The sequence below is a fragment of the Podarcis cretensis genome, assembly GCF_951804945.1.
Source record: "Podarcis cretensis genome assembly, chromosome: 9".
NCBI classification, from domain to species: domain Eukaryota; kingdom Metazoa; phylum Chordata; class Lepidosauria; order Squamata; family Lacertidae; genus Podarcis; species Podarcis cretensis.
This window is the reverse complement of record NC_137178.1, coordinates 44,178,506-44,206,233: the sequence shown is the minus strand read 5'-3', so window position 1 is coordinate 44,206,233 and position 27,728 is coordinate 44,178,506. Positions and strand designations below refer to the sequence as shown.

Genomic DNA, 27,728 nt, shown 5'->3' with positions numbered 1-27,728 from the left:
ACGCCACAACCAATTCACATTTACACTGTGCCACCTGCATTCTAAGGCAGGATGTTAGCAACAAAAGAAGCTGCCTTATAGAAAGTCAGGCAGTTTGTCTGTCTAACCCATGGGTAGGCAAACTAAGGCCCGGGGGCCGGATCTGGCCCATTCGCCTTCTAAATCCGGCCCATGGACGATCTGGGAACCAGCGTGTTTTTACATGAGTAGAATGTGTGCTTTTATTTAAAATGCATCTCTGGGTTGTTTGTGGGACATAGGAATTCATTCATCCCCCCCCCCCAAAAAAAAAATATAGTCTGCCCCCCCACAAGGACAGTGGACTGGCCCCCTGCTGAAAATTTTTGCTGACCCCTAACCCAATATTGTCTGCTCTGACTGGCAGAAGCTGTCCAGGCAGGATGTTCTCCTTCAGCTGCTGTCTGTTCTATTTAAGAGGGGAAGGGGATGCCAGATATTGAACCTGGATCATTCTGCATGCAAAGCATGTTCTCTACCACTAAGCTTTGGTCTCCTCAAATTAAGTTTGGTTCCTTCTCAGTGGTAATCTCAGTGGTTCCTTCCAACTATTCCACCAATAGCTTCATCCTAGCCCCTGCCCTCAAATCACGTTCCTTTCTTCTTTGTATGCTATTCCCCAGTCTCAGTATTCATTATCATTACCTCCCCCGCTCCCTACTCTGTATGCATTTTTAAAAAGCCTATCACCATTCATCATACGACACAATAATCTTTATTGTCATTGTCCCATACAGAAAAAAAATCTACATCAGACATTCAAAAACCAACAAGCCTGCTATCCCAGCTATCCCAGCTTGGTTAACCCCCTAAAAACTCTGATACCCCATAATTAAATGCAATAAACTCCCATAGAGACTACCTTAGGTAAAGGTAAAGGTAAAGGTACCCCTGCCCGTACAGGCCAGTCTTGACAGACTCTAGGGTTGTGCACCCATCTCACTCAAGAGGCTGGGAGCCGGCGCCGTCCGAAGACACTTCCGGGTCACATGGCCAGCGTGACAAGGCTGCACTGGTGAGCCAGCACCAGCGCCACACACGGAAACGCCGAGACTACCTTACACTGTGTTTAAAACCAAAATCTCATTTGGACAGAAACTGTTTCTCAGGCAGCTAGGCCTAGTCTTTATAACCCTATACCTTCTTCCAGAAGGCAGAAGCTGAAAGAGATCATTTCTGGGGTGCGCACTATCCTGCACTATCTCTGCAGCTTTCTTATGACACCTGGAAGCATAGATTTGATCCTGTCCCTTCCATACCTTATGGGGCAGCAGTCCCTGCCTTTATCAGTGGTCACAAATGTTGAAGGAATGGGAGCAAGTGACAGAATGCATGTCCCTTTGCTTCAAACTTCTCAAAATATGTTCCCCATGGAGCTCATTCATTGTGAACTATTTAGTGGATGATAATCCTGATCTACCTCACAAGGTTGTTTTGGTTGAAAGAAACAAAGATATTGGAACAGTTTGTTTTCCTAAAAGCACTGTATAAAAGGGAAATAATGAATGCTATGGTTGCAAAGCATGAAAAATATTATTCTTTCTGGAATTAAACCCAAGAACCTGACTAGTAAAACTTAATAATACGATAGGTAAGGAGATGATTTACTTCTTATTTTCTTTTTATAAAATAAACCTTAAATCTGAATTTATAAGACATTCAAGAAGTACTACGAACCATAAAATGTGAGGCAGGTGAAATGTTTTTTGCCAAAGCTGAGCAAACACAGCACAAAACACCAAGCATGTGTTTTACTTCTGTCGCTCAGTCCCTTCCTTCCCATCTATCAAGCTAATTTGGAACATCACCAGCCAGCGCATGAGAACATAAATCACCTGTAAGGACCTCCCTATGGTAGGTCTCTTTTAGTAGAAAGCTCAATCCTGATAATTCTAGCATTTTCCTTGTCACTGTGCTTTAGTTTGCAAGTGAACAGAACAGACATTTGCTGTGAACTTCAGATTTGATTGATTTTTGGGGTTTGCCTTGTATAAGTCAGAGCTGAAGTGATTGCTATGGCAAAAGGATTAAACCAAGAATTGTAAATCTGAAAAGTAATATTGATTTCAGCAATAATTTACTACAGCATGCCCAATAATTGTGCCAAGCCTCTTAGCTGCATATTTACTTGGTTCTCTCGGAACCAGGTAGCAGACATTCTGATTTTATTGTAAATAGGAGACACAATCATGCTTAAGTTAAGCACTTTGAACTTATTCCTATTGATTTCAATGAGAAAACTGAAGTACTTGTTTTGTTCTCTCCCAGTGAAATCAATGGAACTTCAAGGTGCTTAACTTTTAAAAGATAATCTTTATGGTGAGTAAATATACTAAACATTATTATTGCTATTATTTTTAAAATAAGGAATCTGGTTCCCTCAGTCCCATCGAACAATTTCCACCATGGCATCCTCATGCCAGAGTTCTCCGTCAGTGCCCATATTTGAATTTTTCAGTGACCTATATTGTGTTATTTGCAACCTAATCTGTCGGTTGCTCTTGCACAATGAGTATACCCAGTGCTATTTTTCTAGAAAAGAAGTCACCAGAACTCACCATGAACAACTCCCTTCTTCTCTTACAGTGGCAATGGCGCCCATTTGAGAGGTGCTGGAACTGAGTTCTGGTGAGTTCCACCTGAAAAGAAGTCCTGAGTATATCTAGTTTCATAAGGGACCCCAAGAGTCATCTTGTCCAATCCCCTGCAATGCAGGAATAAATTAATACTCACATGCAAATATGTTGTTGAAAATAGAATGATGATAGCAACAAAGGAGGAAAAAATTAAAGTCCAAAAGTTTTAAGCAGGAGAGTAGTATATTATACAGAAGTGCCTTGCTGAGATTCCTGCTGCCTTACCCTTACCCTCCCTCCCTCCCAGTAAGCAACAGTGATCCACCTACCAGGAAGCTAGTATAGTGGCATTAGAAGAGAGATAATGAGGAGCCCTGGCTCTCTCCTATAGTCACTCTCTCCATGTTCTTCGTCTCAATGACTGCATCACCAGATGTGTCAGTGTCAAGATTAACCTGTGCTGCCATCATACAGTTCTTTTTCCATTGTTCTCCATTAGCACAATATATATACCGGCTCCATTATTCTTAGGTTCTACTTTTGGCAAAGTAACCCTCCGCTGCGTAAATCCATCACAGAACACTTCAACACCTGCTTTTCTGGCTTTGATGGGTAAAAAAAGAAAGTGCCCTAGTTTAGTTATATGTCTTCCAACTTGCTATCGAGAGAAAGTTCCATGTGGTCCAGACATCAAACCTGTCGCAAAGCCTGCTCTGTGTTGTAGAGTTATACAACTTTTATGAATTAATACAGATGAAAGGTTTTGGTCATAAGCCTTGGTAGCTTTCTTCTTCGTCTAAAGGAATGTGCAGTAATGCACATTAAAGAAAAAAGAAAAAAAAGTTTCACAATATAAAGTTCAGTCTTGACATACCTTCTCACCACAGCCCTGGAGATAGCTTTTTGGACCTCATGCATCATCTGCTTGCCTCTAAAGAGGAGCTTGGGAGGGCTGGATTTTGTTGAGTGCGATAAAGGTTCTTATATCTCACTGGGCTGTACAGAAGTAAAAGATATGAAGCATCCATTTCTCTTCCGCTGGATTTCTTTGACAGCAACAACAAAATCAGAAACTTGATTTTACTGGTGAGAAGTGGTTAATATGAAGCAAACCTTCAAAGCATTTACATTATACTTACACTTAGAATTTGAGATTAGATTTTAAAGATGTAATAACCTACAGTGTGGTTTGTTAGGAGATTAATATGCTGGCTTTTATAGCAGGCAGGAAAATGGAGTGATGGATAAGACCTTCAGTGGACTATGTGATGCCTGTTGCTGTTAGCAAGAATAAAAGGAAATAAATAGTCTGAGCTTTGGCTTTGGTTGCAGTTGGAGGATATAATTTTATTTTAAAGTTTCCTGCAGATAACACACTCTTGTCACATTTCTGCTCCCGAGAGAAGCCAGTACTACTAAGATGATAACAATTCATCATCAAAATGGAAATTCAAGATTAAAGTCAATGAAAAACACTGTGAAAGCATTTTATCCTGCAGTTGTTACATTTTTGTCTTCAAGAAGCAGTGAGTTAAGCTTCTTTGACAGCTTGGCGCAATTTTAACAAAAGATGGTAATCTGGTAAACCCTTTTGACACTCCTATTAGTATTGGAACAACTTAATATATCTCTCAGTCCTAAGAGATTTTTCAGTCCTTTGTATATACGTAACATGCCCGTTTGCACATTGTCAACACTTATTTTATATGTATTGTGTTCTAGCATAATCACAGAAGTATAATAATTAACTCCACAAGACACTTCATGCAAACTCCAAAATTCAGGAGTCATAAACTTAAGAGTTGAAATGTGATTTGGAAATAAAGTTACATTGCAGTTCACAAAACCCTGTTGTGTCCTTGTGAGCCCATAAACTGAAAGATAGCAGGGCCTGTTCAATCAGACCAAAGGCCTATCTTGTTCAGCATCCTGTTCAGACAGTGGTCTATGAAAAACCCACAGACCGGGCAAGAGTGCAACAATGTTCTCCCCACTTGGGATTCACAGCAACCGGCATTCACAGCCACAGTGCCTCTGAGAGTAGAGGCAGAGCGATCATGGCTAGTAGCCATTCATAGCCTTAACCTCCATGGATTTGTCTGTTCCTCTTTTAAAAGCATCCTCTATGGCAGCCATCACTACATCTTGTGAGATAATGTTCATTGGTACATTAGCTTCATACCTGTGATTGGGAGGCCTTAACATTCAGAGTGTCAGTTAAACAACAATAGGACAAGTATTTCTATTATGTTCCTAAAGGACAAGCAGAGCAATCCTAAACCCATGATCCATGCTGCTGGTAGGGTTTAGGTGTTTCTGCTGGGCACATTGCAATGGATCAACTGGAACCAAAGCCCTTCCAATTCTGAGGAGGTCCCTGAACTGTGTCTTCAGGCTGTGCCAGTTTGCATAGCAAAACAGGTGCAAAACATCCCACTCCACCTTCCGCATTGACCAGCAGGAACTGGCAGAACTGCAGATGTGGCTGGAAAATCCAGCCCAAGCTAGGATTGCTCCTTAGACTCAGTTGGTGGGGATCCTATAGCTCATAATAGAACCCTGTTCCTTCAGTCTGTGGCACGCACGCACAGGCAGTCAGATTGTCACCTTACAGGGAATAGGAGACTTGTGTGCCCCCTTCCATAAACCTATCGAGCTCTTCTCAAAGTCTGGGGCTGCAACCCTAACCCTGGGAGTAAGCCCTGTGGAATTCAGTAGGATTTACTTCCAAGGATTGTCACCTGACTAGCTAAAGGCAGCTCTGTTATGTCCTAGAAAAGATTTCTCTGTGCATGGGCAATGTACCTGTGGCAGGCTAAATTGAGCCACTACTATTTTAGTGTCCCCTGTCTTTCTTTCACAACATTAACAATGATTACTGAGTTCATACTGTGGTGGTGCATTTGTATAAATTATGTTAGCCACAGAAGGATAATATACTCCAGACCAGGACCCTGTGACCATCATCTGAAGCCCTTCTTCATGCGCCTCTTCCACATGAGGTCCAAAGGGTGGCAACACAATCTTATATTTCTATGTTGTGAACTGCCCAGATATCTGCAGATGAAGGGCAGCATGCTAAGTAAGTGAGTGAGTGAGTAAATAAATAAATAAATAAATAAATAAATAAATAAATAAATAACTTACTTCCAGGGTGTACTATAGAGATGGTGATGATGATGTTTAAAATAAGACTGACTTAAGACATAACAACCATAGAGGAATCATGTGTGACTCACTATTCTTCCATCACTGTAAGGTCTCCCACCCCCTCTAGGTCTGTTGAGAAGGCATTTTAAATCCTCATGCTCTCACACATCTTCCAAAGGGGTTCTTTGTCTCCCCAGAACGTGTCAGATTCCTCAAAAGTAGCCATGGTGACTCATCTTAAGTCATGTGAACATCTGAGGTCACCGTTAACGCTTTGATTGATGAACTCTCAAGGATATCCTATGAATATATTTCAAACTTGGATCCCTGTTCCTTGAAGGCCGCAGGATGACATTTTAAAAAGTGTCTTTATTCATGTTTGAAACAGAGGAATCGCAAGCATATCCTAACCTTGAGGTCCCTTTATTTGTGTGACACTTGCTCGTGATAGAACTGTGGGAATGGGACATCATATATATCGAACATTATCATTGACGTTACACTGTAACAGCATAATAAACTGCTTGAACTTCTGTTGCACCATTTCCCGGGTCACAGATGTAATATAAGATGGTATTCAACTCAAAGTAAACCTATTGAAAGTAATGGACTTAACTTAGTCATATTCTTTAATTTCAGTGGAGCAGCTGTGTGTAAGATTTAGTGGAATAGCATCTTAGGTTTTCAGCTATAATATTTTTCAAACAGATTTCTTTAAAAAAAACCCACTATTGATATTTTTATTATTATGATAATTTTCAAAAGCTTACTTTTAACAATAAAGGTTAGATCTGAATTTCCTCTGGAATATTTTTTTAAATAATGCTGTTCCGTTTCAGGCGATCTGGATTTCATGTTGTTTACCTGTTAATGAAGTGAGAGGAAAGTTTGCCACCCAAATATTTTGCAGTAATTTACAGATGAGTTGAATATTTGATGCCCAATTAATATTTCATCCTGCACTTTTTATTCTTTAACATCCATTACAGTTCCCCATGTTACCCGGTTAAGCAGCTGTGACTCTGTCACATTCTATGAAGCAACTTCTATAAATCCTTTCATCTGTTCACCCACAGCAAGCTGAAAATTATCTGCTTCCTGCATTTTGTGTCTAGAGGCTATGTTTAAAAAATAATATGCCTTTTCGCTACCATTAAATAGATCAATTTCTAACACCAGGGCCTTTTTTGCATGTCAAAGTCTTATCACCTAAGAAGAGGTTATGTGCTCTGAATACTACTGACTTCTGAGGTTCATGGCCATCTTCTCCTGCCAGGCCTATAGAATAGCATAAGGCTAAAAGCTTTTTTGACTCTGATTTATTGTCTAAATTTCTTCCACAGGGTCTTTCACAGGCCTCTCTTGCATCTCATACACAGCAATGCCTCTTTACCTCATTTCTCTGGGAATAGGTTGTGCTGGCATTTTATGATATGCCTAGGTATGCAGAGCTGAACAAAGGCTTTCCAGGGACTCAATCTCAAACAGATTTTTTTTATTAAAAAAAACAACAGCAACTGTTGGGGTCATCTTTGTTTCCAATGCCCATAAAGCATCTGTAGATTACCAAGGGTTTATTTATAAAACAAGATTCAGCAGTTATCTCTGAGGTTATTATTCTAAGGTTATTGTCTTGAGATAAAAAACCCTGCCTACAGAATTTTCAGAGAAAGGAAATTTCAACTGCACATAACTAGCTTGCCTATATGTGGGGAATTTATGCGGTCTGGAGAACTCTGTGGTTTCTATAGATAAAACACATCATTTTAATTATGTTGTGGTTGGAGTCAGACCTGCTGCTCTTTGAATGGAAGGGCTCCTTCCATTCTGAACAGTGAGCTGGATCAAGCCGAGGTGCCTAAAATGGACACTCCTGCAGGTCAAAGAAGGGAAGTTAGTTTTGCTGATTCCCCTTTCCCTTTGTAGCCCCCCATTGGCACTTCCCATGCTGGCCCCCCAAGCACCCAGACCAGATTTTTGAAGGCTTTAGGCTCTCCATGGAACTTATCATTAAAAGATATAAAGAATTAATTATTTAAGATGACAAAGATTGACAGTTATGGAGTCATGGAAAGGGAGACCAAGTTAAAATGGACATTTGCAGGACCTGTGGCAAGAGACTCTTCAGGCCAACGAAATAAGCCAATGTTAGTGTGGAGACCCTACAATTTTTAAAGACCAAGGGGATTGCACCTAAGCACTGGATGGGCAATCTAGAATTAGCAGCAGGGCTTCTGTGGATTCAGGAAGCAAACAACAGAAATCAGCGGAGAGAACTTGAAGATGTGTATAGCCAAATATGGATGTGAGATGCTACAAAAGAAGACAAGTGTAGAGTTCCACACTGCACAATTCTGGATCCTAACCATGCCCTCATTTTTCTTGAATTTAAGGTTGAATATAAGGTTGTATTCAACTAATGTTTAGTCAGAATAAACCCACTGAAATGAATGAACTTAAGTTAGTCCTGTCCATTAATTGTGATAGGTCTCCTCTGAGTAAATATTAGTTGAACACAACCCTTACTAAATAATAAATACAATTCTACCACTTTCTTATAACTCCATCAAGGTGGTATATAGGAAACAGAAAATGCAATCATTAAGTCTGGCTGATCCAATATTAGTCCTGGATTCATTTATACCTGACTGGGACCTTAGGCAGGACCAGTCACATTTACTGATTGCATAGTATGTTTTCTGTAGGGCAGCTCCTAAATAATTTGAAACTTCAGTATATCCAGGGACTACTTCTGGGGGGAAAACGGAAATGGATCTGTTTTGTCAGGAGACCTACAAGCTTAGATGGGATTCCACCCCCTACCCAATCTCCAGTAACCTGTCATGGGGATTTCGGTTGCAGAACTCTTCACAGCACTTACCTTGATACCTCAGCAGTCATATTGTGTATCTAGGCTGCCCTCAGATTTTTTCTCTCACCTCTCCCACCTGGGATTTGGATTTTCTGCCTGTTATCTCTCCTTTCTTTCTCAATCTTATACTGTGTACCAAATCACTCAATGCCATTACCTACAAGTACGACTTTACCAATGATTGAAGCCTTGAACCAAGGCTCAGAGAACCCAGTCCTAATTAAATCTGTGTCTTCTCAACCATGAATCTTAATGATGACAGAGATAAACAGAGATTCAGAACAAAGTTGCCACAGTTGTTGCTGTTGTTTTATATTGTAGTTCCTGTGCTTTTAACTTGGCATGTTATACCAAATCCAAGTGCAGATTTCCCCACTTTTTTCCCAAAGCCAGGGAAAATAGCCTATTGGTTCTTAAGTAGCAAAATTTTGTTGTATTAAAAACTGTGATACATTTTCTGCATAACTGTCCTTGAACTGCAAATATACTCAACCAAATATTGATTCAGTCAATAAAACCTGACAGTTAATGCACAAAAATGTTGCAAAATTAGCAAATATGTCTGTTAATAGGTAGGAAAGTAGTATTACATTTCTTTAGATGAGACTTTTTACTTGTATATTCATTGGTTCATTGCTCTCAAAGTAATTTAGCTACAGTTTTGGTAATGAACTTACTTGTTTCCAATGATAAAAGTGAAATATTCAGATAATCTTCCAGAATACAAAGTGTTTATTGGATTAATCAACTCTTTCCAGCAAACTCAATGGAAGTTACAAACTAATAATATATGACTTGCTGTTTCAATTTATTCACATTTTTTTTCTGAGGCTGTCAGGATGAGAGGGCACTTTGTATTAGATAAACGTATGAAACGAGCATAGTTTTATTTGCTGCCCAACTAGTATGTTTGCTTTTAATGCATTTTTATTGTATTGGAATCTATTGGTGGGTCTCTGGGCAACAATAAAGAATTCAGTTGAATTGGAAGAAATTTCCTCACAGATAGAACTCATCAGAGTAGTGTTACCCCACTGAAGCTCCATCCAAAAGAACTAAAGGTATCCCTTGAAACATACAAGAGAAAATGTCCTTAAGTTCTGCAAATATTTGGCCTGAAAGTTAACAGAAGTAGGGAAAATGCCAAATATGGGCAGGTCTTGTTGGCTACTGAAGGCAAATGTTTAAAGTCCATATTTGTTATACACTGACTAATACAAGATCTACCTTTGCCAGGGCCAAATGTGTGGTGGTGAGGGGAACTATGATGGAGAGACCCAGAGCACAAATACAAATATAACATCTTAATGTCAAGAATTTGCCTTCCATGATTTTCTTTAATACTAAACATGAATGAGAGGCTATTAGTTTGGTCATACTATTACTGATACATAATATAAGGGTTTTGCCTTAAGCCTACCAGCCCAATATTACAGGATTAGCTTAGGGAAATGTTTGGATTTTCAGTAGAGCAAATAAGATTCCTGCATAGCAGAGAGAAAAAATAACTGGAGGAAGAAAAATAATTAACTTTCTGCCTTTTTCTTAAAATTCTAAGAAAAATTTTTTGGTGTTCAAAGGTTCTTGTATACTATTGAATTCTCTGATGTATTATTTTCCTGTGAGTGATCTGTTTCTGAAATGTCTTAGGAACTTTTAACTTCTACTTTGATTGGGTTGTGTCTGAATTTGTCAATTTATTTTATGATGGTGTATGACTCTGCCTAGTTATGCTTCTAAAACAGAAAAAAATGGTCATAGGTTGGATAATAAGCATTTGGAGTTCTGTTTCGTTTTTCAGTTGTAAATGTTTAAACCCAAACTCCATGAACTGGAGCTCAAATCTCAATAATAATAATCTCTTGTAAATATACTAGAAAGTCTCTCTCTCTCTCTCTCTCTCTCTCTCTCTCTCTCTCTCTCTCTCTCTTTGCTACAGAAAATTATTGCCTTCAGTTTTGCTTTTTGAAGGCACTAAGAAGCATCCCATAAGCTTCAAAGGAGTCAAGATCATGCAGAGCAGTTCTAAAGTGTCATTCGAATGCACCACTCATAGAATATTTTTTAATGTTTCACCTCTTTGAGATGCAGTGAAGTGTTCCCCTTTAGAATTATTCATTCTAAACACAATAGCACAATAAGACTAGCTGAAGTATCCCCATTGTCTATATTTCCACTTAAAAATCTTTTTTTTTAAAATAATAATAAAAAGGCTTTGTGGTTCACATTAGCTTATTCATTTTCATTGAAACGTGCTAAATTATGGTCATAAATATCAAGTACAGTAAGTATATATCTAGGAGTCAAACAATCAGAATTTGTTTTAGATAGTTGATGTGTGCAAATCAATCTTGTATCACATTCCTAATTTTAGAAACTGATGTGCCATTGGGTGATATTTTCATACTCATCTGTGTCTTCTGTTCTTTTCCTCTTACATGCTGCAGTTGCAAACATACTGTGGAGAGAGGAAGGTACTAATATAATTTTATCCCCATCCTGTAGTAATTTTCTTGTCTGATGTACATATTAAATTTATAGTTAGACAATAGCTATAGCAATTATGTTTCAATTATGCATTCATTCTTCACAAATAGATCTTTGCTTCTAATTCTGTTATACAATGTGTCATTGTCAAGGATAGAAAAAAACCTCATTATTATTTGGGGTGGGGATGAATCCTTGGTTGCAGTATCTGTAAATGTTTATCTTTTCCTTCTCTACTTGTACCTAACAATAACCCATGTTTCTAAAAGGCTTACGGGCATATCTGAGTTACAGTTAAAACTCCCTGTGGGGACTGTGCCCTTAACTTGTCCTGTTGCTGTCATAAATCATTTGGCCAATCAGCTTATCTTCAGTCAGAATGTTGACCCAGGAATGTGAATCATTCTTATTTTGCCAAGAGTGCTATCTAGTGAAGCTCCCAGAGTAACAGAGAAGTGCTGTTATCTGATTACTTGGTGAGACAAAACTAAAAAGCTTTAAAACTTGGGAAGTTTGTGTGGGGTGGGAGAGGGAAGGTTGGAGTTTACCAAAACCTACTGCTTGTGATATAGAATATAAGATTACAGCCAGAAGTTTTAATTGTATTTATTATTATTTTTACCCTGCCCTTCCTCCCAAAGGAGCTCAAAAGACACTATGACTCAAGTGATAGGCAAATATCCCTTAGCTGTTCTTTTCTTTTCTTTTTGCTTTCCATTTCTTTCTTTCTTTTTGGTGATAAGCAAATGTCCTTTAGCTCAGTTCAGAAGCAACATAGCATTTATTTACTCGTTGAGTTTTAGAGAGTTCTTCCTTAAAATTTGGAATCTTGGCCCATACTTTTTTAGTTTAGGGGAAGTTTTCTTGCAACGGTGTGTATGTTAGGCAAAATTGTAAACACAAATGTGTGTATTAGGAAATTTTCACACTAAAATTAAAATGTTGACAAACTTACATACGGATGTGGAAATGTGGAAAATTGAACTTAAAAAATAAGGGGTATGAGAGAAACCAAAACTGACAAATTTTCCTATCCATACCTCCAGCCATGGTGCTGAACATGCCCACTCCCCTCCTTGGGGTGGCTGGTTGTGTGTGTTTTTAAGTGCAATAACTCATTCCTTATGTCTAGTTTATTCCTCTGGTCTCACCACACATAGGGCACATTCAAAATATAAGAGAAAACAATGGGTAAAATAGTCAATATATGAAAGAGGAAAGCAAAAATTGATCCTGAATTATAATTTAAATTTCCAATCATGTAAATCTTGAAAGTACAATGTACAAATATTCAAAATCCTCAGTTATTACCTCCAACAAAAATAACTGTTTACATTTTAATAACCTAGCTTTTAAAAAGAAATATTTACATTGCTCACATCTGAAACTGAGATGGTTACTGGCATACTGTTTTCTATAGGGGTTCAAGACATATCATGGAAAAATCTTGGAGTAGGCCCATTGAAATTAGTGAACATAACTTAGTTATGTCCATTAATTTTGATAGGTCTACTCCAAATATTACTAATATTGTATGCAACCTTTATGATTTTCAGAATCAACAGACAGTTAAGTACATAAGCGGAGGTATGACAAAATAGTAGGTAGGTTTTTGGAAAACATGTCAAAAATCAGAATTAGAGTGAGAAAGCCAGCAGTTAGAATGCATATGCTAGCTGGAACCTGTGTAACAGAAATAGAATGGTTTATATTAGGCCGTGTCTGCATGCTCTTTACTGTCCTTCAGAGAGATTTGAAATTTCCAAATGTCATGTTTTATTCACTGTCTTTGCTAGCAAAGCACACATACATATGGGGCTGCCAACTGTATACTGGCACCTGTTCCTATGCCTTGAACATACATTAGGTGACAGTGCTCCAAGCTGAGAAAAAATTCACTTGCTGATTTCTACAAATCAAGCTGATATTAAAGACACAGGAACTACTTGTTTTGGGGTTGTCTCACAACTATAGATACACTCTTGTCAAAAGTAGATATCTACTTTCAGTGCAATATTGGGATATATCAAAACCAATGGCATTGCATGACCATTGAAATGCAGTGGTTCCTTTGAATGGCCATAATAACATGTTGAATTTCAGAGAAGCCATTGGAATGTGTCAAGGTGTGTACCCTGGAAAGATGTGTCACTTGCTGGATACATTTTTATTTTTAGGCTGGCCTTTTAATTTATTTCAGACACACCTCTTACTGGTTTTTCTTCTTTTCTTTTATAACTTGCTTTGCTTTATCTGGCATGTTTATTTTTGATAGTTGGCTTTACATTTGCCTTTGTAGGCAACCTTGAATGGTTTGGTTTTTGAACTAGAAAGATTCTAAACACTCAGAGAGAATTCTAGCTATTGCAGGTGACCACAGCTATGTATTGCTTTGTTCCTCCAAAAAGATGTAGCTGTCAGTTGAGTTACTGAATGGACATGCAGGAGAATTGAAAAGGGTCAGGTTATGCTAGCTGCCCTTGCCACTCTTCATTCCATCTTCATCTGCATTAAAAAAAAAAAAATCAATTGAATTTCTGAATGGCCCTATAAATGCACTGAGATAGTTGCATCCTGCTAAATTTCCTTTAGATTTGGGTTTCGTAGTCTGCCAGGTCAATGAACAGATTCTGCAATCAGGTCACTGAGGTCACTGAGAAATTGAGCACTTATCTGTATGAAACAAGGAGCCGTCCCCGAGCAAGACCTTAGGAAGCTTACAACCCAACCCACCACTTCTCCCTGTCACCATTTTGATACCACATAGCCTGTATCAAGAGATCCTACAACAAACCCCCCAGAAGCACTACTAGTAATTCTGACACCATGTCAAAGGAGATTCCATCCCTAGTAATGTGTAAGAACTATGAAAAACTGAAGCACCAAGACAAAATAATGTGTGCAAAGAGGAGGTTGACCATGCAGGAACTAATTTCTTGATTTCCAGTTCTGTAGCCAATTTGTGAGAATGATGCTGTTTATTCTGTAACGGAATACCAGATATAATGGAGGGTTCCATGAATATTTGTGCAATAGAACGATCCTTTTACAGTGCTTCAAAGTATAGGGTTGTATGCAAACACTTCCACTGACACAAGCCAGGATGCTCACTTTTCATTGAGCACCTGGCCACCTGCACCATATCCCAGTCTGCTCCAGCAGATTCCTCAACACCTCAACTTTTTAAGGTTCATAGGTTGGCCAAGCTCTGGTGCCCCAAATTGCAAAAGTTCTCTTTGTTACAGCAAAGCTGGATGGGGTACAAACCATAAAATATATTTTCATATGATAAGACACAAAAAAAAATCACTTAGAAACCCAAACCCTTCATAATTTCTGTGTTGCCAAGAACCTCTGTTTTACCTCTTCCACCCCTCACAAATGGCACAATGAGAAAAAGTAAATAATTTATTATTCCTCATTGATCCTAAATGAATAATAAATTCCTTACATTCTCTTTTGTTGCAGGTATTTTCAAAGTATGCCATATATTTCCAGACTAATATTCATGAAGCCATTTTGTTTCTCAGGGGGGTTATAATGTGAAATCTTGTATCACATTAAAGTTTCATTTTAAGTCTACAGTGTTTTTTTCTTAATAATCCCACAGGATTAGTTTAATTAATTTTACACACATTAACAAAATATTATCTGGCCAAAAAAATTAGTCAAAGCTTTGGTGCATGAACTTTTTTTTCCCCCTGAGTGGTTTAATTTTGTACTTTTAAACATGTTTTTGTTCCTAAGGTCTGGGAATTGGGAATATGTTCTATGTATTTTATGAAGATGGAATCAAAGTGATACAGCCAGTGGAGTGTGAATTCCAGAGACATATTAAGCCTAGTGAAAAGCTCCTTGGATTCCAGGCAAGTATTCTGAAACATCTAGTTACTCTTTCCTTCCACCATGCTTGATATTGCAAAAAGCTGAGTATGCTCTTTGAAATGTTCTATCTGCTAATGAAGCAACTGTTGACAAATGTTTCCGGCTCCTTTCTGTCACTGGGCCTCCACAACAATAGAAGACCCTGACTTGATTAGCTCCAAAGAACTATGGGCAGAAGGAGAAATGTGTCCATGCTGTGCCATGGACTCTCATGCTCAAGCATTTGTGGAAGTCTTAGCTCAGTATGGTGCTACAGTGTTACATTAGCTGTGCAGTAGTATGAATGCCATGGCAAATATGGAAGATGCAGGCTGTAGCAACCAAACTCTAGAACAGGCTTCCTCAACCTCGGCCCTCCAGATGTTTTTGACCTACAACTCCCATGATCCTTAAGTAGCAGGACCAGTGGTCAGGGATGATGGGAATTGTAGTCTCAAAACATCTGGAGGGCCAAGTTTGAGGAAGCCTGCTTTGAAAGAACTCGTGCAAAGGCTTACTATCGCAAATTGTTGCCATAATTTGCAAATGGGTCAAGCAGTGATGAATAGGTGAATGTGATCTTACCTTGGATTCTGAGTAACAAAGCCACAGGTTGCTTCATTGCCATGTGACCCTACTTTTTATAAACTTTACTTCTATGTACCCATTTATGTGTGTCTGTGTATGAAGATTAGATAGACGAACACAAAGACAGACAGATAAGGGTGTAGATAAAGACAGAATATGATCCAGTAAGTGGACCTTACTCCATTAAACTTCATGCCACAATAACTTGGTTAGTCTTTAAGGTGCCACTGGATTCTTTGTGGTTACAGCTATCCCTATGGCATTCGTGCAAATATAACTGTGGGTTACCTACATCCCTCCTCACATATTCCTATGTTTCTACTCTTCTAAATCCATGCAAAACAAAACCTTGGGCTAGATTTGCTTCTGTAATGATTACTGCCAAAGTTAAAAAAATATATACAGATATATGCAGTGCTCAACAACAAGATAAATTTTTACTGCATGTAATTATACTTTCAGTAGCTAATCAAGCTTTGATTTGTGCTGCTTAACTAAAATTAGTTCAACATCACTAAAAATAAGTCAAATACCTTTTTTCTCTCTCGTGTGGATGGCTAATTTAAAAGCTGATCATTTAAGAAGTATCTGAAAAATTTACCAAAGAAAACTGAAAATGAGAACAGTGAAATGTAAAAGTATTCTGTGTAGCATTTCAGAATTAATGATAAGTTGAGTGATGAACAGTGAAGAGAAGTAATTATAATGTAAAATATATTAGGCTTATTTTTTCTTCTCCATCTTTAAACCCTCTCCCCCATACCAGAGGTAAAATTTAGGAGAGGGAAAGATTCATAGAGAAACAAGTGTGTTAAAGGTAAAGGGACCCTGACCGTTAGGTCCAGTCATGGATGACTCTGGGGTTGCGGCGCTCATCTTGCTTTATTGGCCGAAGGAGCTGGCGTACAGCATGACTAAACCGCTTCGGGCGAACCAGAGCAGCGCATGGAAACACCGTTTACCTTCCTGCCAGAGTGTGTAGGTGTGTGCAAATTACATAGGCAGAATTGTGTTGTTATTCCATTTTCCTTTAGTTAATCCTCTGCCTGAGTTTTAGCCAACTTGATCTGTGCTATCATCAGTATCTGCTCTATCCTTCAGTATCCTTCAGTATCATCAGACTCTCACTTCAATAAAAGGACCTTGGTATTTTCACAATAGTCACATTGTGTCATGAACTCTGTAGTCTTTTGCACATGTTGCTTTCATTTGTGAGGATGAACAACTCATCACAACAAAGTTTTAAAAATCCTGTATCAGAAGAACATCTAATGCTTGATCAAGTAACACTGAGTGAATTTTAAGCAGTTTGTTTGTTTGTTTGTTTGTTTTGAGATCAGAGCAGATTTTGGGATAGCCCTCAGTAAATTGAGTGTAAAATTTACAGTACTTGATAGACATTTCAAAGGTACTTATATCCAATTCATGCCTCAGGTTTAATACAGTGTCTTTCCAACTCATATGATGTATTCCTGTTTGCCCCTTTGCACATTTAGACTGAACACTTGAATAGGGCGAAATTTGAACAGACATACACCTCAAGTAGTCAGTTTAAACTACTCTTCCCTTGCAGTTGGAAAACAGCCATGCAAATTTATTTTCTGCCCCCCCCCCTTTTTTTGTCATGCAACTTTACTGGTTAGGATTTTATTATTATTTTTACGCCTTCCTGCATAGTGCCTATAAATCTGCTGCTGCTCCATAACTTGAATTACATAGCAAGGGGAAAATATTTTTCTACTCATTGCTTTGAATACAACATACCTTCAGGCAACTATGCTATGTTGTTAAAAAAAATCCTCAATAGAATTCTCTCCATGGAGGAGGAAAGTATGTTTCTAGCTCATTGAATTATGCATTATTTTAATACATATATTTCTGCTGCATATACTGGCTCCTGAGTGTGGATTTCAAGCTGCTTTTGAGCTAAGTATCTATTGCTACATACCACGTTAAATGCATTGCGTTTTGACAAGACAGATTCCTCAGATGCAAGTACTGAGAGGCTTTCAGGCTTTTTAGAGTCCTCATTCTTACAAATTTAATATGGCATCTTGTATGCCTCCTTCCAGCAACTCCTGTAGCCAAGTTGGTGCTAAACATATTGCTCTGCTTTCCTTTGGACTATATCAGAGAGGCCAAGTGTGGGGTCCTGTCATCTAGGCAGCCCAAGACCTCCAGACACACTGTCTAGGCTAGCACCCCAAAGAAGTAACAGCAAAAACAAGGCAGGAGGCAGCTCAGTTATGAGTTACCGGTCTCTTCAGCCACAGCAGGTGCTGTGATTCTCCAGTGTGGCCAGAGGCACACACCATTGTCTCTTGGGAATGATGGATGCCAACGTTAAAGTAGAGTGATTTGCTTCCCTAGAGAGGGAATTTTACACCATTTCTTGATCCTGCCAATCTGACAGATTTTGAGTGTAAGCCTACACAAGCAAGGACTCTGAAGTCTGATGCTAAGGACTGGGCAAGTACGTATGGCTACAGGTGGTCCTTTAATTAATGTGATCCCAAACTATTCAGGACTATTTAAGGGTTACCAGTTGGGCCTAGAAACAAACAGGTAGCAATATTGGAGGTATTACATGCTCAAATCACTTGACCGCACAAGCATCCAGCTAGCTGAATTCAACTTTCTTGACCTCATCCTGCCAAAGCTACAGGGTTGTTTTTGTAACATTCCATTGAAAAGCTTAAACAAATAAAAAATGAAGGCATTCTATGGATAAATTGGGGAGATCAAACAGAGATCACTACACTCAAACATTAAGCTATTGAAGACACCTCACTTAATGTGGCCTCAGCTGGGACAAATACCTTATTATGTATATTCTGTTGGGATATGAGTACTACGCAGCTGCAAACAAGTAGCTCGGTGTGTACATTACATGATGTGGCTAGCCGTGGGAAAGAATGTTCCAGGCAGATCACAGGGCGGTTCACAGGGATTTGTTCTTTGTGTAATATGAAACCTTCCTGTTGCTTGTGTGAAGGAAGTCTTATGCAGTTGCTTGGAGGAGACTGAGTGAACGGACATGTTTTTTGTACAGTTGCATAGTCAGAAATAAACTAGATGAAATAGACTTTCTGACTATCGTCTTTCTCCTGCTGGTATGCAAGGAGGGGAAGGGGGTGTGCATCTTCTACGCAGGGAGATGTCGCCTATCAAGATCTTCCTGGACTGTCGGGATGTCAGCCAGGGTAGGTCACCGGTAAACAAGCCCCTGGAGCCTAGGAGAGGGGCCAGCCTCTCCCGAGGGGGCAAGTTTTCCAACATATTCAATTATTTGTATAGCATGCTGAAATATGTACATATATGCTTTTGCATAGCACAATTTTCAGCTAGTATATCTGCTGTTAAATATTAACTTAGTCAAATGAGACCTTCAGTCCTAAGCAAATTTTTTCTTCTTACTTATTTTTTATCTATGAGACCCATTAATCTGACTATAGCTGATGCCAGAAATAGTTTGATGGGAACAGAATGCAGAATGAAGTATTTTCTGTTTTAGAAATGATTTTTTATTTTATTTTTATAAGGTTAAGCTTAACATTCTCCTCTTTACCTTCAAATGCAAAGCTCTATTAAAAATTTCCCCAGTGGTCAGATAATGGGATGAAACAATTTTCTCTTAAATATAGGGAAAAAATCTCTTTTTAATTAAAAAGTGATTGATGCACCTTTTTTCCAATTTAGGTTCCTTATAAGAGGAACATCTGATAATATCCAATAAAAATGTTAATTTATTTCACTGCTTTTTGACACTTTCCTAAGCAGAAAGTGATTCAGTCTAATTCAAACCAGCAGATGGAATAAAACAAAATATTTGGTGATTTTGGAGAGTTGTTTCTGAGATAGAATGAGATCTACAAAGAAAATTGATTTGCAAAATTCAGTTGTATGGGATGCCTTATTCAAGCTATCTAGTCACTATAAACATGGCCTGAGTCAATCCAAATATTATTAATTAGCTCAGATACATGTAAATAATTTGTTACATGACTGATCTGCAAGAAACTTGCAGATCTAAATAATATAAATTAGGTTAGGAGGAGAGAAAACAGAATTGGCCAAGGATAACTAGTAAGCTCTGAAGATGAGAAAGGACTGTTACTTACTTTTCTGAGCTAACATTTTAACAACTGACCAAATGCAAGTTTGCTTATATACTGTATTTTTTTCTTTTAAAAGTTCATGTTTCTATCTCAGTTCAGCACAGCATCCCTGTGCAAATGAACAGCTGTGCTTAATTTCAAATATGCTTTAGTCCAATGTATAGTGTTTGATTCCGACATCAGACAATCAATGAACTTTGTAATGTTCACAAGTAAAGCTAAACCATGATTTAGTGCTAAGGAAGAAGCCTTAGCCAGCCTGGGTCTTGCATGCTGTCTCCTCCACTATATATAGCGGTGAGGATATTGGAAGCTTAATTTATGCTTTCAAACAACTTTGTTCTTTGTTACTCTTGAACTTGGTTTAGGATCATGGCAAGTGAGCAAACCATTGGTGAAATAACCGAAGTTTGGAAGCAATGGGGAATTATAATTAGTTTAAAAGTGGAAGCTGCTGGATCTAAAGGTGAAGTTCTGCAAGTGAAAGATACCTTCAGCTCATAAGAAGGCTGCTTTACACATCATGCTACAGAGTCGCATGAAAAATAATAATGAAACAAATGCTAAAGATGTTCTTCTCCTTGTGCAAGAGATTCCATGAAAGCTTGTGGAAATTCTAGCTGATCAAGATTTATGAGAACTTTTGTAGAACCTGCCCATTGGAGCACTTTATCTTGCACCAACTCTTGGGCAAGCATTTGCGGAGTACGGCTAGGCTAGCAGTTCCTTTACTTGTGCTCACTTGTTTCTTTGGATCTAGCCTGAAGTTCTTAATAGAAAAGACACTTCAGAGCAGGGGTTCCCCAAGTGAGCAGTATTGCTCCCTAGGGGGCATTAAGATTACCTATGGGGTGCTAAGAGGAGCTGCAGGGGGGCACAGGAGCTGTAAATCACTATCAGACTTTTAAAAATGGTGTCACTGGATCAAGTTCATCAGAGTTTTTTAATTCATTAAATTAAATGGTATTAATTGGATTTTGAATAAATGTGCAATTAATTGCCACTGTTTTGAATTTTGCTGTGGTATTAACTTCCTTATAGGGACGTGGGTGGTGCTGTGGTCTAAACCACTGAGCCTCTTGGACTTGCCGATCAGAAGGTTGGCGGTTCGAATCCCCACGACGGGGTGAGCTCCCATTGCTTGGTCCCAGCTCCTGCCAACCTAGCAGTTCAAAAGCACGCCAAAAAGTGCAAGTAGATAAATAGGTACCGCTCTAGTGGGAAGGTACCGGTAAACGGCATTTTCATGTGCTGCTCTGGTTTCGGTGTTCCGTTGCTCCAGAAGCAGATTAGTCATGCTGGCCACATGACCTGGAAAAACTGTCTGCGGACAAACGCTGGCTCCCTTGGCCTGTAAAGCGAGATGAGAACCGCAACCCCAGAGTCATCTGCGGCTGGACTTAACTGTCAGGGGTCCTTTACCTTTACCTTATTATCTTCCTTAGTGGGCCATTCAAATCACTATTCTAAATAATGTGTTTTTACAGGTTAGGGTAGAGAGCCCTGGGGATGAGTTTATGGAACCAAGGGCGTAGTGGCTCAAAAAAAATTGGGAACCGCTGCTTTGGGGCAACCAATGCCATAAACACATTGACAACTAACTGTCTTAGGGACGCCGCTCCAGCTTTGTACAGACTTTACTGCTTAGCCTTTTTTTCTCCCAAATATGTTCCACAAAACAGAGGGTATGGATTTTTCCTTGTAATGAGTTTAGCTGCAAGGCTTAGGAACAGAGATTTCCTTCTCCTAGATGGGCTACCTTTCAAGGTTGACAAGCCCCATCTACCCCTCACTTCCCTTTACAGTACATGCAGAAACCATCTTCTCGACCGTTGGGCCCACTATTGGTCTTGTCCACTCAATCTGCCAGAGCCTCTCTTCACATGCAGGGGAAGTCCCTAACTCATGGAGGGTTTGAGACCCATCAGCTAACTTCAGCTGGTTTAGCCAGCCTTTTGAAGTTGTTTCTCAGCGTGTGGCCACTGTCATATGCTGACAGCTCCTAGGAGAGACAGCTCCTGAGAGCTGAGTGAAGAGTGGAGACCAAAGATGGACAAACTACCTCAGAAGGAGCACAACATGTCACACACCAATGGTACCACCCCTAATACCCCATATACCCCTCAGTGAATAAGAGACAGGAAAATGAAAACCTCCTCCATAGGGGAACATAACTTTTGAGAATTTGAATGGCAAGATTCAGCACAGCATTAACAGAATTATATTAAGCATTAATAGGAAATCAAACCTTAATTTGGTCAATTCAGAGGAACCCTTTTTTAATGTTCCAAAGTATTATAGAGTGGTTTCAAACAGACACATTTCCCTGTAAGATTTAATAAATTCTGAGCAACAAATAATGACTGCTAACCTTCCTTGTAAGTGGATACATTCTAAGCAGGACTCAGAAATTGATTTCTGTTCCACTCTGACATGTGAAGATTCAGACAGTGCCTATACTGTGTACTAAAGAAAAACCATCAAACAGAGATGCCACAGAATGCTCAGATAAATTATATCATGTGCCTTTTAAAAATGTGCTTTCTAGTATTCAATCCCTCTGCATGTCACAGGTGCTGTTTTCCCCTCTATTTTTCATTTCAAAGAAACCCCTGCACAAGGAAACAAGATATTTGCTTAGCAGCTCATCAGTGCCTGCTGTTTATTCCTCACTTGAAGTCATCATCCTCTGACACACCATAAGTATTGCTACAGCAGCCTGCTATGATGTGTCAAATAGAAGATATTAGGTCAGGAATAAGCATCAGATATATGCTAAAATCTTGTTTTGATGAGCTGTCCTGAGTAATAAGATGAAGAAAAGATGAAGAGAAATCTTGGCATATGTGGCACATTTCTGGCCCAAGCAATTTTCAGAACTGGAGTATGAATATTCTTCAAGTATTCTTTGAAGTGTTAGAATGTTTGGCACACAGTTAATTTTGTAGCACTGGTGGATTTACTTCATATCCACTGATTAATAGCACTCTGGAAGATCTACATGCCTTCTATTCACACATAGTTGCTGGCCATTTGCCTTTTGTGTTGTTACGGCTACATAACGCTTGTGGATTTTCAGAAGACATTACAGTCCACACATCAGCTGCCAGATTAATAACCCTGTGTTCATACGAATCCTTTAGTGCATCCGGAATAGACCAGAAGCACTTTCATCATAAATGATAATGGTTAAGTTTTGGTCATTTCTCTTCTTTGTATAGCAACTGCAAATCTGCAGTGACAAGGCCCAGGTATCTATCTGGCTCTGTTCCAGGGAATGGGAATTAAGGGCACTGTTTTACACTGCATCAAAAGACTGGCTCACACAGTGGGCTACAGTCACAACAATCAGAAGCAGCAATCTGTGCACCAACTGAGCCATTCCAGAAGTCCTGTTGGTGCTTGTGCATAGGCCCAGCCTCACCACTAGCTCCCCCTCCTGGTAAGCAGCAGCAATGCTGCTACTGGGACACTAGTACAGTGGTACCTTGGGTTACAAACACCTTGGGTTACAAACACTTTGGGTTACAGACTCGGCTAATCCAGAAGTAGTACCTCGGGTTAAGAACTCTACCTCAGGATGAGAACAGAAATCAGGAGGCCCATTAGCTAAAGTGGTACCTCAGGGTAAGAACGGTTTCAGGTTAAGAACAGACCTCCGGAACGAATTAAGTTCGTAACCAGAGGCACCACTGTACTCTGAGCTTTTGTGAGTACTTTTATCACTTTATTACTACTAGTAGTAGTATTCTGTTGGGAGCCGCCCAGAGTGGCTGGGGAAACCCAGCCAGATGGGCGGGGTATAAATATTATTATTATTATTATTATTATTATTATTATTATTATTATTATTATTAGCTGCTCCTAGAATATTACAGGTGTATGATATTTTCTTTCACAGATTCTAGAAATTAAAGGGGCAGGATTCTAGAAAGTGCATTTCATGCCATGTACAATATTCTGTTTATTCCTGGGACACAGGAAACTGAATTATATAATGTCAGGCTGTTTTTCTGTTTAACTCATTGATGTCTATTATGACTCAGAGCAGCTCTCTGAAGTCTCAGATGATCAGATCTTTCACATCATGTGATTACTTTAAAACAGAACACAAAAGTGGATCTGGTGGGGACTAGATCTTGTAGCTAAGGCACCTCTGTGCATAAATGGCATCATAGAAGACTTAAGAGGTTTTACAACTAGCACATCATCCATTATGCTAGACAGGCATATAATTTAGCCAACATTAAACAAATAACTTCAAGAGACAAGCTAAACTGGGATGGGCGGGGGAGGTGGCTGAATGTTCTTGGATGAAACTGAATTCGCGATTTGAAGCTAGTACAGTTAGTTCCTGAAATAGTTCAGGCTTTGCCTGTTCTTCTGGCGTATTTTGAGCTTGCATTTGAGTCATGCAGAAATGTGGCAGAGTTGTTATAAGCACCCTTTAGAATTATTGTGGTCTTAGAGTGATTTATCATCTTCCTTTCTTCTGAATTCTAGGATGAAGTTTGCCCTAAAGCTGAGGGGGAAGAAGTCCAGCAGTGTGTCTGGGCATCTGCTGTTAATGTAAAAGACAAGTTTATATATGTAACCCAACCCACCTTAGACAGAGTGCTGATTGTTGATGTGCAGTCACAAAAAGTTGTTCAGGTAAGTGTTCTTCCTAGGTAAGATACTCTTTTCATTCATTTGCTGTATAAGGTAGAACAAAATGTTGGATTGAGGCCTGTTGCTTATTCTTTCTCTCAACAGGCCATGATTCAGGAAGTATGTAATCTCACAAACTACTACAAATCTCACAAACTACTACAACTATGTGGTAGTAGTTTGAATATCCTACCAGCCATGGATATCTGGAGTTTTTCAAAGGGAACAGTTCCCTTTGTGGCTATTAGCAAAGACAAAAAGAAACTGAAACCTGATTCCTATCAGTGTAGTGTTGGGAAGAAGTTGCCTTATACCAAGTCAGACCATTGTTCTGTCTAGTTCAGTATTGCCTTTTCTGACTGGCAGCACCTCGTCTGGGTTTCAGAGGAAAATTTCCCAGCTTTAAATAGAGATTCCCAGGGTTCAGCTTGGGACCTTTTACACCCACAGGGCTAGGGCCATGTCCTTGCAAGAAGCTTATATGTGGCTTGGGATGTGCACTGTGACTCCTACCGTTCGGTGGTACGTCCACCCAAAGGAGTGTGATCATATCACATTCTGCAGTGTGTGTTAACAGGCTTACGAAAGCGCTGTTCTCTGTTGGGAGGGCGCTTTGCTGCAGCCATGGAAAGCAAGATGGATTGAATGCTATTGCCAGCAATGTTCCTACCTGCAGGAAGAAGCTTACAACTCTAAAACTGATGTTGCAGAGGTGGAGCATGGCTGGCTGTGGATCTGCTGGATCCTAGGTAGATCCATTCCCCTTGAAATGGGCCCCAAACAGCAAACACACACACACACACACACACACACACACACACACACACTTTCTACCCTTGTTAGCTAGACATGGCAGATGAGATATCCAACCAATCATTCCACTCTGCTCCGCTCCACTATGCTGGTCCCAGTGAGGGCTTCATATTGCTCTGCCTGGCTTCACCCTTATTCGCAGTTTACCTGGGAATACATTCCTTTGGACAGAATGAAACTTACTTCTGTGTAGAATGTTGAGGACTGTGCTGTTTATTTAAGCTAACAAATAACTTGGCATCCTTGAAATTTCTCCTAACAGCAGCTTATATTTTGAAGTCTGGATGTTTCAGACTTGGATATATGAATGTATGTTGCCCATTCAGTGCTTATTGTTAGAAGTTTTCAGGGTATTACACTAAAAAAATGTAAACAAAGTGCAAATACATTTCGGTGGAAGGGAAGGATTTTTTTATTTAAAATACCTATAAAGATTTGGATGTTAAAAATTGGCAACTTTTTAAACCTCCAAAGTTTTTCTCTGGGCCCCTGAGTTTAGCATTACTTTAGCTATGAATGAGGTGTACATTTACTTGTGTCTTTATTTCTATATGGATGTGTATGTGTACATGTGATTGATACACATACATAAAGTAGTTGGCATGCTTTATATATCATAGCAAATATAATTGCCTGTTCAACCATTGGCTATGATGTACAGTTTAAGTTTTAGATGCTTCTCATCTGTGAAAGGGGTTAGCCAAAAACATTCAGACAAGAATTTTCACCTTACTCTTGAGAGCAAAATCATGTCAGCACTATGTTTCAGAACACAAAGAAGTGTCTTAAAATTCATTTCAAGATCATAAAATTTGCACTTTCTAAAATATAAATGTGACTTTCCTGCAAGCAGCTGTGCTTCACTTCATGAATAGGCATTATACAGTTGCTAAAAAATCTGCTGTCATCTTCATAAGAAGAAATGAAATTTGAAAGTGATTGAAAGTGTCAGGCACGGCTGCTATTAAAATTTTAATCCTTGCCAATATTCCCAGTACCCTAGACTTCTTTATAATATAACAGACACTAATATACAGCTAATGCTTGTACACCAGTCCTCATGGTTTCTTTTTTTATCGTGTATCAATATGACAGGTTAAAATAAAGATAACTATAATTTATTTTAAAGCAGCTCTATAACGCCATCATCATAGCATTCAATAAAATACAAAAGAAAGGTTCTGTTCATTTTTAAGCACAGAATTTTAGTTGGGGAAGCAGTTGGAAGACTGCATAGTTCACCTGCATTTCTCAGAATGTAATCCAGCTAATCAAAAATAGGCATTATTTTGTTTGACACATTTCTGTCTTGTCAAATCCAAGCAAGAGAAGAATTTGTGGGTTGCCATGCTCACCTAGTATTCAAGGTGGGTCCAGTTTATTAGTTTCAGAGACATTTCTAAAGCACAGGTAGTTCACAACAAGATGGCTCACAGTACTTCTCTTTTTTCAGCCTGAGGGCCACATTGCTTAGAGGGCAAGCTTCCAAGGGCCACATGCCGTAGAAGCTGGGAGAGACAAAAAAAAAAGTGGTTGGAAGAAGGGATGCAACTTTTCACCTATGAACCGAAGGCAAAATTTCAGACATACAAAATACCAAAGTTTTAACACCTCTACCGCTTTTACACCTCCTCATACACATCCCCCCAGAGTCATCAACCAGGCAGGCAAGAGCCATTTTCACCAATCATTGACACAATATAGCCATGTAAAAGCACTAGAGGAAGTTGTGGAGTGTGGCTTGAGGAGGAGTCCCACGTAGGCCTAGACACCTGCATTCAGCCCTGGGCCACACCTGGCTTATCTGAATGAAACATCATGTTCATGCTTGCTGGAACATGGATTTCCCATATGCAGTCCACAACTACTTTGGATGGCCGTTATAATATGTTGTATCTAGTATATGCTTTGCCTTAAACTGCATACACACTGTTCTTTCAAAAGACACTTGAAGCATATTCTTTCCACCAAAGAATGATGGGCACTGTAGTGTACTCCTCACAGTTACAATTCCCAGCAACACAAATTAGTTTCCAGGCCCAATTCAAAGAGCTGGTATTGATCTATAAAGCCTTACATGGCTTAGGGCCTTCATACCTTAAGTACTGCCTCTCCCCATACAAACCGACCCAGACCCTGCATTTGTCATCTGAGGCTCTTCTCTATGTCCTCCCTACACGAGAGGTTTGGAGATTGGCAATAAGCGAACAGGCCTTTTCTGTGGTGGCTCCCCATCTGTGGAATGCTCTCCCCAGAAATCCTCGTCTGGTACCATCATTACCTGTCTTTAGTCACCAGGCAAAAACATTCCCCTTTACCCAGGCCTTTGGCGATGAAATAATCTATGGCCTGTTAAAGGTGTGTGTAGGGGGGCTCTTATTATGATTATTTTATTATTTTGCTGTCTGTCATTATGCTTTGTATTATTATTATTATTATTATTATCATTATTATTCTCCGTAAAATATGTTTTAATGTTAAACACCACCCTGGGAACTTTTGATAAAGGGTGGTATATAAATTAAATTAACAACAACAACAAAGTGCAGTGCCCATAATTCTTTGAGTCAGGAAATGCATGCAGCCTTCGTG

The 27,728-nt window shown here is 39.2% G+C and overlaps 1 protein-coding gene across 4 annotated transcripts in view; it reads left to right on the top strand.

The window, feature by feature from the left end:
• The window catches only part of FSTL5 (follistatin like 5), a 324,108-nt gene that overhangs the window by 271,178 nt on the left and 25,202 nt on the right, over positions 1 to 27,728 (top strand). For 2 of the 4 annotated variants that reach the window (XM_079991391.1, XM_079991390.1), the window contains 3 exons: positions 11,064 to 11,090; positions 14,851 to 14,969; positions 24,177 to 24,326. In XM_079991391.1, the coding sequence (XP_079847517.1) occupies positions 11,064 to 11,090; positions 14,851 to 14,969; positions 24,177 to 24,326 (296 nt within the window). The remainder of the gene's footprint in view (positions 1 to 11,063; positions 11,091 to 14,850; positions 14,970 to 24,176; positions 24,327 to 27,728) is intronic. The other 2 variants (XM_079991393.1, XM_079991392.1) reach the window with 1 other exon arrangement.